Raw genomic sequence first — 16,114 nt, 5'->3', positions numbered from 1 at the left:
TAGGTACATTTTAGTGAATAAAGTAATTATAAAACTCATCACATTGCATATTTTCATTAAAATCATATTAAGTCATTTAAAGTAACCTAAAATAATTTTACTCATATAAAGAGAGTAATTTTATCAATAAATCTTAGATAACTTTTATATTAGGATAACTTTCATTGTTACGGAATCACTGTAATTTATTATAGTAACTTATGGTCATTGAAGGGTACTTTACAATGGATATATACACCCGATTTTTTTGTAAAGCTTGTACGTGTACTAACAATTTAACAAACCTTATCATATTAAGATAGTTGTTTATATATGTATTTTTCACATCTTCTATGATTTTTTTTCTATTTATTTTTGTAAAGTTTGTATACGAGTAAATATATATATTAGGATCAATTATTTATCTTATCTATCTATTTATACTAAAATTGTTGAAAAGATAAAGTTAGAAGGGATGAAAAGATAAATTTTGAGATATTACACTGCACCGTCATTAACCCCTTTAGTCTATATATACTTGTCATTACATTGAAAAAATTTCTTACATCTCAATTCATCATTAGTCACCTACATTTAGCTACTAAATATTGATTAGCTTCGTCTAAAGGAAAAAAATCCCTTATTAGCTTCGTCAAAAAAAGCCTATTAGCTCCTTCAATATCATATTACGTATGGCTCTTAGAAACCTAGCACACCCAAATAGTCTTTCCTCAAATAGTTTAATGGTAGGTTTCATCTTTCAACCTTCCATTACCGATTTATTCTCGTACTTCCTTCCTCAAAGACTCCTCGTAGGGCAACCGGTTTTGCCTCCTCCATATGACACGAACGTTAAAGACATTGATCTTTACGGTGGGATGTCACCGCAACAACTTTTTGATCATCAATCCACTAGTGATGAAACCGAATTCTACTTCTTTACGACTTTAAAGAAGCAAAGTGAGTTGAACAAAAGAGTTAAACGTGTGGCCGGTGGAGGAACTTGGGACGGAGATAGATACGAAGAATGTAAAATGGTTGTACAAGGCAAGATGGTGAAAGTTGGTGTCAAGAAGTCATTTAAGTTCAAGAACTCCAAAAAAGATGAATGTGATAATGTTTCTTGGATCTTGCATGAGTACAAGATGGATAAAGATTACTACGTTAAGACATACAACAACGACAATAATATCAATCCTAATGTAAGTTTTTATACCTTAGCTTACTGATTTTATTATTGGTATCTATCTTTTACAAACCCAAATAGTTATATTTGATCATGCATACTCGTATAACCATGCATAACCAAATTTTTTTTTTCTTCCTTGTTAACTGAATTGGTTTATTTTTTGTAATTTTGTTTTTGTAACCAAGATCCTGACGTTATTAATTTATTAATGATGTGATCTTGTGATTTTACTTTTTTAAAAATTTACGTTATTAATGATGTGATCATGTTATTTTACTAACAGACTAAAATATTAGTTGTAGGAGAAATATGAATAGTAAATATTTTAATGATTTTTTTATTTTTTTTTTGGGGATTACGAAAATTAAAGATCTTAGTTAAGCATTAATTCTTAATGATTTTATGTAATTTATTTCTAACTCGTAATAATATTGATTTACAAATATTGACAATTTTTTTTTTCTTTAAATGATAGGTTGTTGATAATATTGTATTTTGCCATGTTCACAAGAAAGTGGAGAAAAACTTCATTGAGATGGACAAGAAAAGGAAAGAAAGCTTCAATTGCGAAGAGCAAAGGAAGAGAATTTGCAATGAAAATAAAAATCTTGGAAGTAGAAAAATATTGGACAATAACCCTCCTACACAAAAAATGGACAACAACAATATCAATGAAGGTACATGTGTGGAGTCGTCAATAATAATCAATAATAACGCATGTCTTAACAATGGATATGACAACAAAGGCGGCGATGATGGAGATGTACTAACTGTATTAACGAACATGAATTATGAAGAAGATCTAAATTTTGATTGGGAGTCTTACCTTCAAGTGTCACTGGATGATCAAACTACTAATGAAGATCAAGATGGAGTTTCATTAGAGGAATTAACGAAGAGTCAAGATGATACTCAACTGTTTCCTAATTCAACAACAACCAACATTCCTAATCCGTTACTTGATTATTGGTGGAGTATTTTCTTAGAAAATAATAATCATTAGGTGAATTAAATTAGCAACATTGTTGTTATTGTACTGTTCCTGCTAGAAGTTATATATGTACGTATTTCTTCAATATCATATACATTATTTGAATTGTTTAGAATTGTATATCTTGCATAAATTGAATGATTTTACTTATATGGAGCAAATAATTAAGGATGGTACTTTTGCAAATAATTCAATAATTGCTATATGCTACGGCTAAATTAGTTGATATTTAATTTATTCCGTTCACTTAGTGCATTTTATAGACTAAAGTGATACGATATTAAATATTTGTAAAAATAATTATTATTATTATTATTATTATTATTATTATTATTATTATTATTATTATTATTATTATTATTATTATTATTATTATTATTATTATATATAATGAACGTTATGTTAATACTACAATATCTTTCATGACAAATTATGTTATTATTTTGTTTGCAAAAAACTATAGTTAAAGTGAAAATATAAATAATGAAAAAAAGTTCAACATGTCAATTTTTCTAAGACGGATAGTAAGTAACCAATTACAACAAACAATAAAATAAAAGAAATAAAATAATAGAACATGTTTCTACAAGAATTATAGTTATCCGACAGTCCGAATGTTCCCATTACTAATGGTGCTATGTTCTTATAAAACCTTGGCCACCATATACTGATGTAAATGATACTGTTAAATTCAGCCGATTACGGAGTATAAGTTTTGCCATGCCAGCATGCCTAGTCTGAAAAATGTATGGAGGTATCACTCATCATATCGAATATTCATAATAATTAGCAATTATTTTTGTTAAGATCCATGAACACCTTAAAAAAAATATATAATACGGAGTAATAATTAATGAATAAGACATACGGAGTAATTTTCTTATGTTCAAATTAGGGTTTGTAATGAAAAGAAGGGCCAATTGACCAGGTAAAAAAAATAGCAATGACAATTTGATAATAGAAGTATTACTTTATATGAAATATACATATACTTGTACACTATGTACATGATGATGTAAAAAATGTGCACGAAGTCCCACGCAATTGCAGATTTATAACCTTTTCATTTACAGGACCCATATGCAATAACAATTATTCTCGAGATAAAACAACTAATTTACGAAAACCAACTGGAGCTGAGTGAGCACATATGGAGCAAAATCTACACCATAGAATTGAATCGCACCTGAAAAGACATTTAAATAGAGCATTCTCGTCATAAATTTACCAGTAGCTCGTTCGTTTGGCAAAATAATTAAAAAAAGAAAAAAAAAAAAAAAAAAAAAAAAAAAAAAAAACAGTACAATACCTAGATGGCTAGATGGATGACGACCCTGTATCCTGTGGTATGCATTTCGCCTCAACGGCAAGGGTTTTAGCAACCCCTCTGCATGGATCACCAAATTCAGAATTTGAAACTCTTATGGAGCAACTCTGTCTTCCTTGGCAAAGCTGTTGACAAAATGATATGGGCAATAAAACCATTAGCACTAGTCTTAGTATGAATTAGTCTGCAAAACCAAGATGAATCTAAAATTTTGAAACTTTGCAGGGTTTAATTTCTAAGATGTAATCACAACACTAAGGCAGACTATTATATAATCTGCATTGGAAATAAGTGACAATCAGGTGGGAGGGGCACTTTGGGTGTATATCAAGCTTAATTTGGTCTAGAGCTCTAGATTATATCAATTAATTGGCTGAATGCTACTCATGCTAGTTCCTGAAACTTTAGACACGATACAAAAATAATGGATCCAGTTAAAAGATATTTTTAAGTTCAAATTTACAGAGCTATGTGTATGGTTTTGTCCACTTACCCCAGAAACCACATCGGAAGACCTTGGTGCATGGCAACTACCTCTTGAAAATTTTTGACAGCTACCTTTTGGAGTCCCATAGCTGGCAAACACTATAGAGATTACATGTTCTCCTTCACAATGTAGATGCATTTCAGGTGTTGTGTCATTGATCAAGATCTGTCCGCCTACAGAACCATGAGTCAACCATCTCGAAAGTGGCGGATAGTGGGATTCTGATATACTAGCACAAATGATTTGTGTAAAATGTGAAGTTAATGAGATCTCGAATGGGATTCCTCCAGTCTCTTCAAACACAACTAGTAAGTTATTAGATTCCTGCAGCCATGAACGCGGTACATGGTATCTGAAATGATTACACACAAGATTAGGTCCTTCAAATTCTTCAGCACTTTAAAAAAGAATATAGATATGTAAACAGTCATTCAAGTGAAGAATTCGTATAACTTGGTATGCAAGCATTAACACAAACTTTGCATAGGCAATTTTAGATACAACAGCAACAACAATCACAGCCTTAATCCCATATATGGGGATAGACTATTTCAGATGAGCATACTAAATCCATTTAAGCTTCAAGCTCTCCAATTTACGCCCTTAAATTAGACTTTAGAACAGAAGGTGACTAATTTCATTGGTCCTTTGGAAGATAAACCACATAAGAGGGATTGGTCATTCTTACCAGGGGGACAATAGGAAGGGAAAGCTGTAACCTCTAGTATTGAGAAGTATCCTACCACATATTTATATATAGTTTCCACTTCAGCCCATATAATTTGCGAAAAGTTTAAAAAGCCACACCTTCTGTCCACTAAAGTTGGCAAAATAACTCAAGAGTTATTTTACATGATTGTTAGTGCCGTTGAGCCTTCACAGAAAATTCAATCAAACATATTGATTCAATCTCCTTACACAGGTAAAGATGTAACTTCTCCCAGAAGGGTGGGGGTGGAGAATCTGCTAGTCAAAAGTGGAAACAATGGAAAGACATTGAAATGAAATGTGGTTTTCTTTATAGAGATCTTAACCTGATGAATAAACTTGTAAACCAAAGTAGGGTTTTTTTTTTTTTTTTTCCACGAGGCTCAAACTTTGCCTTGAAAAGTCGAGGATCAGTGAGCCCATATTCAACTTAAGACATTGAGGCTACTTGATTAATAAGCTAGATAAACCTAGTGAGCATCCCAAACAATGTCATTGATTACTTATTCTTAGATACTATGTGCAAACTACTAAACAAGATGGCAAATGGCATTGCAAGTAGTGATGATATTAGGGTGTCAATGAGGAAGCAAGGTAAAATGCCTAGCTTAATAAAAGCACCCTTTTTATTTATTTTTTTCTTTTTTGCCTAGAGCTTCAACTAAGTCAGCCAATCTTTCTTGAGCTCCTTTTGCAATATCAATTACAGTAGGTCAGAACCTTTTCCCTCCAAACCTAAAATCTTGAAAAAAAATTAGAATAAAGTTCCCAACCTAGAAGAATAAAATTTTCAGGAGCATAAATGAGCAAGTATATAATGTATATTGCAATAAGAGCCAAATGCCAGAGTACATTAATGTGAAAGTAAGTATGCCTGCCCCAAAATAAATTTGCACCTCAACAGGAAATGCATTAGCACCAACCGTGGAATCTGTAAGAATTATATAGGAATCTCCTCATTGAGTTCCACGTATCAAAGTACATGATGCATACCTCATTTGAGTAGGATTCCCACAGTTTGTCACACACTTGCTTGAATCATAATTTCCACGATAATCACAATAACTTTGACATCCATCTTGTGAAGAAGGCAAAGTCCAAAATCTTCCTATATGATGTCCATTAACCCAAGCCTGGCCTTTTCCCATACTTCTGAAATCAAGTGCAACTGGATCCAGCCCATATGATGCGTCAAAATAAGTCTGCCACAGATTAAATATAATGATTTAGCATTAATAATATATACTGTATAAAGCATTGACAGAAATTATATTCTAACATAAATGAAATTAGGATCCACATGAATCCAAATCGAGCCTTGACAGAGTTGACACTTGGCCCAAAATTCTATATAAAACATTAAAAAATTTATTGCATTGCGCTGTTGTGCATGATAAAATATCTAAGATCCACTAGAGTTCCAATTCAATTTGATAATAAAAAATTCATATATAACTCTCTAAGGTTTTTTATGTAATTACATGTGAGTACCTTGTACCATCTTAAGGGGTCTTTGATTTCATCAGTTGTCAAATCAGCCCAAGCTGCCTTCTCATGTCCATCTAATGTGTATATTTTCTGCATTTCACCTTTTAGACCAACCTGGAAAGAGAGAAGATGAGATTTTAAAATTATTGTAGTGACAAGAAAGCATTACAAAAAAGAGATTGTCCTGCAATGCCAGTATAATGAAATCCAGAAGATAATAATTGATGGTACAACTAAGAAAAGTTTTCTTCTTTTTTTTTCCTAACTCTCCTGCTTTTGATCTCATGCTAATTGCTGAAAAATCATAACAAGTAAACAAGAGACATTATATCATGACCGTGTTTCGGGAACAGCTAAACTTCCAGACAGATTTCACCAAGAAATTATTCTAGTTTGTTGACCATAAACATAGCAGGAGATCAAATTTGGCATGCATTTAGCCATGTCAACTGCATCGTGCAGTTATAACTGGATCTCACCACATAGAGAAAAGCCAATAAACACAGACAACCAAAATATATATCAAATAGAAAGATGGAGAATGTGCCTGGTAGGTCCAGGATAAGTTTGATAGATCTATGTCCCCCTCTTTCAGTCCTGTAAGCTTGATCTGACCTCTGAAACCACCTCCATCTTTCTCCAAGAAAGCACCATAATTCTGCAACAAGAAAGCAACATGAAACAGGTTAGCAACTGGAATCTGACAATTTACTACATTAGGTGAAAATTTAAAGAACATATATAATGTGGAAAGAAAAGAACTAAAAGCTATAATAAGAAGCTGCCTAAGATAATTGAAAAATTAATAAGAAATTGTTTGGGTGAGTGTGAAGCTCTATGACCATTGACCAATAATGGCAATTTGACGACAAACAGAATAGAAAGATTAGAAACATTCTCTCTGATTGATGATGTAATACCCTTCATTTTGAAGACAACAGTAAATCCATATAACTCAAGGGGGAAATTTTATTTAATAGAGCACACGCCTTTTAATTTAAGACGAAAATGCATCCATATAATATAATTCAAGAGGAAAAATAAATTAAAGCAAACGCATGCACACACAGAGCATACCTGCATCCCCACTGTCAGAGACAACAGTGCCACATCATTATATCCTTCCAGTAATTCGACAGGCTGTACAACTTGTACCCAATGTCCAACTCCACTACCTACAATTCCAGATATTTAAGAATGTGCCAAGGTAATGTAATATACACGGACTATCAAGAAAGGAGCTCTCAGAAGAAAATTAAACATGTCCTATTATATTACAGTAGAGCCTTCACAATTTCGTGGACTAGAGAAATTCAAGTTAAGATTCAACAAATAAAAGTGATGTACAAGCAGGAAGCTTGCAGTAAATCTCATCCCAATTAACTTGATATCTATATCTATACTATCACTCTATTATATTAAAAGGCAGTGTCCATAACAGACTTTGCCAAACATCACCCTTCACATGGGAAATGACTTGGGGTCACATCATTACACACATATTAATTGATTTTCAAACTGTTTTATATTTGAAAGATTTTGGATACTCTTGGAATAGCAGCAAAGCAAACAGTTCCATCACTTCCATGTTTCTTATGCTGCAATAGAATGTCAAGAATGCGAAAGAAACTTGGGGCTATCTCAGTCGAGAAGAGGCAAACCATTCATAAATTTAGTAAGAAATGAAATCGGAGAGTAAGATTAGTTTTCAAAGAAAAGCGACGAATTTCTACAAGATTCTAATGGTCTAACCTTGTAGAACCAAGGACACATGGACCCATCGATTGTTACTTTGAATATCATATTAATGTTTATACATGTTGGCTACGAGAAATTGAGTTGTTTTCCAGGCCTCACTTTGTTCGCATCAAGCAAAGATTTTTGGGAGGCCTATCTTAAGCAACTCTTGCTTCAATAATGTACATTTTCTTTTTGTCTGAAAATGATGCTCATGCAGAAATACGATAAGGTTAAAGATAAGGATAAAGAGAGAATACCAGCTAGTCGGCCATTTATATATATGTGCACTACATCACGCATGCTATCAATTGTAAGAGCTGGATGGACTCCATTTTTCTTCCAAAATAATACATCTTCTCCCGAAAAATATATTCTGTAATGCAGTTACACGGAGATAGGTATCAGAAGAGTGTTCAAATAACCACTTTCACCAAAATAAGAAACATACAATCTTATAATGAAACGTATTCTAAAGCAATGTTTATGCTTGTGTAAAATTAAATTACACGTTAAAAACAACAGATATGGTAAGGCAGCACAGCAGAACAGCAAACTAAAATAAACTAGTCCTAATAGAGATGTCAGCTTGAATATGAAAATGAAGTCTAAAATTTGAAGAAAGTAAAAACCAATATGATGAAACGTTTAAATGAAGCAATGCGTAAACATTGCTAGCGCATGAAGTTTGCGAACTAGCAATCAAGGATACTTGTTGTGGTTTCTAGAAGTTCACTTCAATTGCTTAGATACTACAATACTCAAGCCAGCAGAGAGAACATGAAGCTGCACCTGGTAAAGTACCAAAGATAATCAGAGGAGTCCTTGGTAACATTTAAGTGATCCAAGATGCCTTTTACAGTGAAATTGTTGTCACTCCATACTCCAACAGGCTCGTTTACTGTCACCCAGTTCTCTGAAATATAGGATGCCCCATCCTGATGCAGTAAATTTTGTACAACTTGTGTATTTGAAAATGGAAGTGCATTAGGCTCTAGCTCTTTTACTGATGTCTGAGCCCCAATCTGAAAAAGAAGAAAACTAATTAAATATTCTAGGAATGCCCTATATTGCCACATCACAGTTTGTTTGCTAAGGGTATTTGGAGTGAAGGATAAGTTCAGGAGAGTGAAAAAAAATCATTTTTCCGTTATTTGGATAATAATTAGGTTGGACTGGTGAAAAGGAGAAAAGGTAATAGAAGGGTATCTATGTTCCTTCTCTCTTGAATGAGCCAAATCATTCCAAAATTGGGTAGCTTTGGAAGGAAAATAGAAGCTCATGCTCATAGATCAATGATTATCAGCATCAGCGACAGTTGATGACCTCTGGTTTGTGAATAATGATTGACAAATTGATTATTGCAACAAACATCATATGCTGGGGTTCTACAGGTTCAATTGTCTTAACTCTTGTCTATGCATTATCCTCCCTTCTTTTAGACCCTTTTTTCCAATTTACATGACTTGGACCTAACTGAAAAATGGAGGCCTTGGCAGGTCCATACAGAAAGAGTCCAAGTTGCAATGGAAAGGAGCACCTAAAACCTTGTAACAAACAGGAAAAAAGAGAATTATGAACGCGATGTAAAATAACGATCAAATATTAAGGGGAAGTCGAATGCCCTCCAAAAACAAAATAAATAAATATATATATATATATAAAATAAATGAAAAAAATTTAAATAAAAAAAAAAAAAGTGGCAGTCGAAAAGCCTACATAGCACTAATCGGCAAATGGTAACATATGTAACAACTGTGAAGGCAATAGAATTGATAAATGCAGCCAGCCAGATCAGTTACAAGATAAGATAATTGCCTAAGAAAAGATAGAGAGCCATAACCTTGGCAGTGTTGTAAGCCACATTACGACAGTCTGGTAATATACTGACAGACCAAGGAGGTAGAGTGTACACGTGACCCTGGAAATGCACCAAAGCCACATTATGTTGATCAATATTAGCCAAAAATGCTGAGCACCTATCTTCATCTCCAGACTCACTTACTGCCCTTCTTCTATTACCTCTTTTGTGATAAACATGAGCCTGGCCAGTGAAAATTTAGAAATGCACTTTAAGTTAAATAATAAGTTGTAAGCATTGTAAATGTCTCAAATATAAGATCCACATTGTTTCTATTTGTTAGACCGAGGCAATAACAACAGTTGTTCAATCCTTCCATTTATTAATAAGAATATAAACAGAGTGCCTCAATGAGGATTCTCTTGAAAGGAGGAACCTTTTAAAAGCCTCGCACATGCAATTAACAGGTTCATTCTTGCAGCTTCTCCAAACTTTCAAATCGAATAGATGGAAAGTAAATTTAGCAACCCAGCTACCAAGCCCCCAGGCCCACCCTTGGATATGGAAACCCCCTACCTCAAAAGTTTGGAAGTTGGCCCTCCAAAATCCAAATTCCGTTTATGTGGATTTTAGGAATCTTTTAACCCATACCCAATGCCAGAAAATGTGAACTTAAAACCTACTAGATTCCAGGACAGAACATAAATTTTGAGGTTTGATTGAGATATATGCAGAACAGGGCTTATAGTACACAGAATGGTTTGTATAGTTTGCCACATATCTTTGATGCATACAACATCAAAGTGTTGTCCTGTTGCTCCGAGGACAACTTGTCCACTATTATATTGTAATTGTTGCCAATTTTCTTAGACTACCTCCATTCCATATTATTTGCAACATTTACCAAAAATGGATGTTCCATGTTATTTGCAACAAATGTTTTCTTTCTTTTTAAGTAATCATTTTTCTTTTATCTCTCTCCCTATCCCATGCATCTCTATCTTTCTCCCTCCATATAACACTCACAAACAAATTTTACCTCAGAGTCCGTGCAAACTCATTTGTTCCAAATAATATGAAACAGAGGCAGTATAAATTCTCTTCATCAAAATGCTTTTAAAGAGTCTCTTTCCCATGGCTGGGTAATGAGAATGGTAAATATGTAGCCTTGACTTTACCCCAGAAATAAGGAGAAACTGTTAGAAATTGACCCTTGATGCACAAATCTCCATCATGCACAAATTGCAGAATTACAATAATTCAGAAAAAATGAAATAGACAAACTCCAGAATGTACCTCCTGCATATGCCCCAGCTTGACATAGTGAGGAGAATCAACTGCAACTAGAGCAGGTTCGCAAAGCTTGATTGCAGCATGCAAATCCTTCAAATGACCCCACTTTGGCTGGCTTAAAAGACCTATACGCACAAGCTTGACATTTTCAAATGGCCTGAAATAGACCTGTGAAGATAATCTGATATGCATATCCATATAAAACACATCCAAGACAAAAGACACAGTTTATACTTGCCATATTCATCTATGGGAGCATCGTAATCATAACTTGTGATATAAAATGGACCTCCAGCTGACCTCCCAAAATTTGTTCCGCCAAAATACTGAAAACAGAAAGCATAATATACAGGACTTAAGTGCCTGATTTCAAGCTCATTCTGCAGAATATGGTTATTTTCAAGAAAAAATTTGGTGAAACATCACCCTGATATTGATAAGCTCATACGATAAGGAGTAAACATTACCCAAGGGTTCTAAGTTATCTATAGACTTCCATTTTATAATAAGAATATAAGGCTTCATTCTTTTCACTTGAATAGCTTTTATTTGAAGTTATTAGCCCTTATGTCAACTAATTTTAACTGAATTTTTCTTATCACAACTTCATAGACCTTTATTCTTCCAGAAACTCTTTTTAAATCAAAGGTGAAAAGAACAAGACCTAGTAATTATTCATTGGCGGTCACCGACCTCCACTGTAGCACAGCATTAAAAAATAAAAATAAACAGTTGACTTAAGGTGTCGTTATGGTCAAGAATAGAACATTTCACAGACCCGGATGTCTACTACAACAAGGGACTTTTAAGAAAATCTATTAGTTGGAAAAAATCCTTTTCAAAAACTAAAATATATCCCAGAACTATATACAGAATTACAGCTTGCATGGCATGACCTCTGTCAGTTTCAGAGAGTTTGGACCAAAAAATGAGAATTTGCCAACATCATTTTGAAAGCCTGTCCTCAAAAATTGATTTCTCACAATACAAAACCAGAAATTTAATTGACAATGTCATTCTTGTGTAAAGTGTACTCATTTAAAATTGGTGGAAAGCTGAGCTTAGAAGTCTACCCACAATTACACTATTGCATAAGCAACCCAACTTAGTTATATTACCATGTAATAATTTTGTAAGCTACCACCTCGTTGAAAAAAGCGAGCAACTGCAAATGCCAGGTCTTGAACAGGCCTATGAGGTACACTTCCACCCCACTTAGTGTACCTACAAACAATTTAAATGAGGATATATAATACAAGCACACAGGAAATCATTAGATATAGCAGTAAAAAACTTAATCCCACTTCTTTTTCCCTTCAAGGTTTCAACAAATTTTATATAGCAACATACTGACAAACCAGGAGGAATAAGGATCATTAGCTGACCAGATGGCAAGTTGAAGGCACGGAACCTATTTTCTTTACTTTCTTTATTTAGCAACAAAATATTTTATCAAAATAGAAGTATAGAAAATACATCAATACAGCTGGAGGACAAGTTGTCCTCACAAGGATTCTCCCAAAAAAAAAAAAAAAAAAAAAAAAAAAAAAAAAAAAAAACACATGTTTGCCCAGTTCCTATGATTGTATCCCGTCTCTATTGAACAATTTTGAAAGCCCTAGGCGCTTCAGCTAATAAAGACACCAGGAAAGTGACTTTATCCGATGGTAAATCGCAGGAAACAGCAGCGCCTTTAAAAATAAGGCTATTTCTCACATAACTTATCTCCCCTATAACTATTAATTATCCGGTGAAAGTTTGGTTGGTTATCATTGGTCATCACCCCCATAAATAATGCAAGGTGAAAGGGAGAGATAGGGAGGGAAGGGGTCAATGGCAGTGGGCCACAGTAAGAGGAAAGAGATTGTGGGAAGGGGGGCGTGAAGGATGGATACCTCTAGTTTTGGCCCATTTTCATAACGGGGGTTGGGACAAGATGGTTTTGCTCGGGATTCTTACCCGGTATGTCTCAAAACTAGTGCTTATGGTCAGAAAATTGGAAAGGAGGAAAAACAAATAGGAACAAAGAGGCAATCATTGTGAACAAATCTCTGACTTGGTTTAATATTCCACTTATCAACAAAACTCAATATTACATACGCCAACTTTTATCTAAAACAAGCTCAGCTTGTTTAACTTACTTAGCTTCCTTGTAAATCATAACTCATGATGTCAGCGCATAAAATCTTTCCCATCAGTCAATATTCAGTCACTTGTAAATAATATACTAAATTCACACAGTTGCTAAACTTGCTATTGAAGAATGAACTAAAAGTCATACAGCCAGAGACATACCATCCATCCCAGTCCTCAGTCCAAAAAACAGGCTTCTTGTTGGAATTTGGCTTAAAGCCATCACAATAGTAGCCATTGCAAGTATCAATCTGGGTTTTGGTTGAACATAATATCCCATGATTAGTGTTGAACCAGGATTGCGCAGCACATATTTCACAGGCAAAATAACCAAACAGAATCATAAATTCACTTAGTGCTTGCAAAACTTTGATTAAACTTAAAAGTTCAGACAAACAATAGCAGTAATGTACACACACAAATCTCAAAAAAATTAAAATAAAAAGGGGGGATGCATGCACTATATGGTGATAATGAACTTACAATGAATTCAGGTGCATCAGTTTGTTTGCACATTACCCATGGGACACCAGCACCAAGACCAACAGCCATGTTAGCAGCCCAGTTAATATAGTCTCGTCCTTTTTTACCATATGAGCTTTCAACATCTCCATATTCATTCTCAATCTGACAGAACGACAATCAAGAAATAAGCTTTTAAAAGACACTGCAATAAAAGGGTTGAGAGAGAGATCAATCAATTAAAAAATTAACTCCAACATAAAATGCATAATTTTTATCACCCAACCATATATAGCAGGAGCCAGGTCTATTTACTCATGTTAGCCGACACCAAATCATTTTGGGACTAAGGCTTTGTTGTTGTTGTTGGGGAGGGGTAGGTCTTTGTGCAGAAATATGTAAACATAGATTAGGAAACTGGTATCCTACTTCAACATGAAACTGAAAAATCACTCAACCTGCAATAGTATTAGTGGCCCTCCTTGCCAAGAGAACAGACTCTCCTCCCGCATTAAGTTTACAATCTTTGTAACAAATCGTTGCATCTCCTCCTGAAGAAACATGCTATCAAAATTATTCAGGAAATCTGAAATGCAGCAGATGACTTTCAATGAGCATATTTACCCCATTTTTCTTTGAGAGGTGAGAGAGACTAGATAAGACATAAACGCTTACCTTAAAAGGTGCATTATCTGTTCGAAATTCAATACCAGGAATATCTCGCAGCCACACAGGAAAGCCACTGTTAAACAACAAACCAATTAGCCAGAAAGCAAATAATTAGTAGTGAAGTTACAAATAACATCAATAATTTTTCACTCACTAGGAATCACAGAATAACATATAGACTAAAATCATAAAACAGCAAACACATTTACATGAAAGCCTCAAATAACAAAAGGAATGAAAAGGAGTGTACCCAAAGTTCCACTCTGCACACACATAAGGTCCTATCCTAAGGAAGAAATAGAGTCCATTCGACCCGACTAGCTTCGCAAACTTGACGAGGTCAAATCTCCCTTCAAAATTATACTACAATTATGATCAACATACAAAATTAAACATGAACTCATAACCAAATTATACTAAAATTTTCAAAAACTTAAACATGAAACGAAGCACTCCTAACCTCTCCTCTCACAGGCTCATGTCCATTCCAAAATGTGTATGTTTCTATCACTTCAGCACCTCCTTCCTTCGCCTTTGCAATCAAATCAGGCCACATCTACATTACATAACATAATATTATGAAACCAAATCAAAAATTGAAAGTAATTTTGAATTAAATTGGATGATTACAATAATCAAAGTTCAGAATTAGGGAAGAATAATGGAGGAAGAAGAAGAAGGACCTGAGGAGTGGCGCGAGGGTAGTGAATGCCGGCGGAGATGAGCATGCGACGGCGGCCGGCGATGATAAGTGATCGGTGATCATAAGTGACGTTGAATGGCTCGAAGAAGAGCTTTCCGGCGCCGAATTCCGCCATTGATAGAAGCAGGAAGAGCAAACGCCATTGTTGTGAAATTAGAGGTTTCTTCATTTCAACCTCTTCTTGCAGCTCAAGATAGGAGATAGAAATTAAGTACTCAGTATTAATAGCATCAAATGAATTTGGATAAAGGCGGCTTAACTTAACTTGTGATTTGGCACGTAATCTGAGGACTTTAAAATTTAAATTAATCATATTTTTTTTTTTTTTTTTAAAACGACTTAAACGAGTATGTTCTTAATGTCGTTTAATGTCTTTAGCTCATTTCGTAAGAGACTTATCTACTCTGCAATATGTTTAATGAAGATGGCTTCATTGAGTCGGAATTAATCATGATTGTATTGATAAATCTTGTATGAATCATCACAATAAAGAAACTAAGTGAATTATTCTCCCTTTAAGTATAGCATTTTTTTTAATGGATTGGATTTCCTTGGCCAATTGACCAAATTAGTAAATAAAAAAAGACCGTTAATGACAATTTGATAAAAAAAATAAAATAACTCTAGTGACAATTTGATTATAAAAACTAACCCCAAACGACAATTTGGTAAAAAAAATCTCATGCGGCAATTAACTCAAAAAACACATAAATTTCTGTCAACCTACTCGTGAATGCTTAATTTAGTTCATTGTCAATGGTTTTTTATTGTCAAAATAATTTCCCACCTAATTTTACAACCTTTTTTAAGGAAATTACAATTTGAAGAAAAAAAAAATGTTATAAGTATTAATTTCCACTTCATTTTCCTACCCCTTTTCCAAAAATATATTTTGTGAATAAGGGGTAGGAAATAAATTTGGTATTGGAATTTAGCAAATTTTTATGGGAAAAATAAATTTTAAAAGTCCAAAAACGAAATAAATTAGGGTTTTAAAAGTGTTTGTCGGAAAAAAAAAATAGAAATTTTGGTCTAAATGTCACCTGAGTTGAATGTTTTTACCAAATTGTCATACATGGTTAGTTTTTTTTTTTTACAAAATTGTCGTCGGAGTAAGTTTTTTTACCAAAATGCCGCAAGGGGTCTT

The 16,114-nt window shown here is 33.9% G+C and overlaps 1 protein-coding gene across 2 annotated transcripts; it reads right to left on the bottom strand.

Annotated features, from left to right (window-relative positions):
* Window positions 1-3,063: 3,063 nt before the first annotated feature.
* Window positions 3,064-15,103, bottom strand: LOC145583397 (beta-galactosidase 9-like). Of its 2 annotated transcripts, XM_081640640.1 has the most exons (20): window positions 14,948-15,103; window positions 14,725-14,820; window positions 14,515-14,627; window positions 14,271-14,337; window positions 14,054-14,146; window positions 13,617-13,760; window positions 13,296-13,384; window positions 12,119-12,224; window positions 11,239-11,326; window positions 11,004-11,125; window positions 9,750-9,950; window positions 8,699-8,931; window positions 8,167-8,282; window positions 7,247-7,344; window positions 6,717-6,827; window positions 6,173-6,283; window positions 5,675-5,883; window positions 3,980-4,325; window positions 3,469-3,611; window positions 3,064-3,345 (listed from the first exon to the last, which is right to left on the bottom strand). In XM_081640640.1, exons 1-19 carry the CDS (start codon window positions 15,080-15,082, stop codon window positions 3,477-3,479), a joined length of 2,613 nt encoding a protein of 870 aa, XP_081496766.1. In that variant the 5' UTR covers window positions 15,083-15,103; the 3' UTR covers window positions 3,064-3,345; window positions 3,469-3,476. The 2 variants fall into 2 exon arrangements, with proteins under 2 accessions (XP_081496766.1, XP_081496767.1); XM_081640641.1 differs by lacking the exon at window positions 14,948-15,103 and having other exon boundaries at window positions 14,054-14,181; window positions 14,515-14,614; window positions 14,725-14,814.
* Between the last annotated feature and the right edge of the window lie 1,011 nt (window positions 15,104-16,114).

Source organism: Chenopodium album, chromosome 15, assembly GCF_948465745.1.
Source record: "Chenopodium album chromosome 15, dcCheAlbu1.1, whole genome shotgun sequence".
In the NCBI taxonomy this organism is placed as follows: domain Eukaryota; kingdom Viridiplantae; phylum Streptophyta; class Magnoliopsida; order Caryophyllales; family Amaranthaceae; genus Chenopodium; species Chenopodium album.
This window is presented reverse-complemented; position numbering and strand designations above follow the sequence as displayed.

Coding starts and splice junctions, on each gene's coding strand:
- LOC145583397 (XM_081640640.1), bottom strand. CDS start 15,082: ATGGCGGAATTCGGCGCCGGAAAGCTCTTCTTCGAGCCATTCAACGTC. Junction 14,338..14,514: donor TGTGCAGAGTGGAACTTTGG/GTACACTCCTTT, acceptor GTTGTTTAACAG/TGGCTTTCCTGTGTGGCTGC. Junction 11,327..12,118: donor GCTTACAAAATTATTACATG/GTAATATAACTA, acceptor TTCTGTTTTCAG/TATTTTGGCGGAACAAATTT.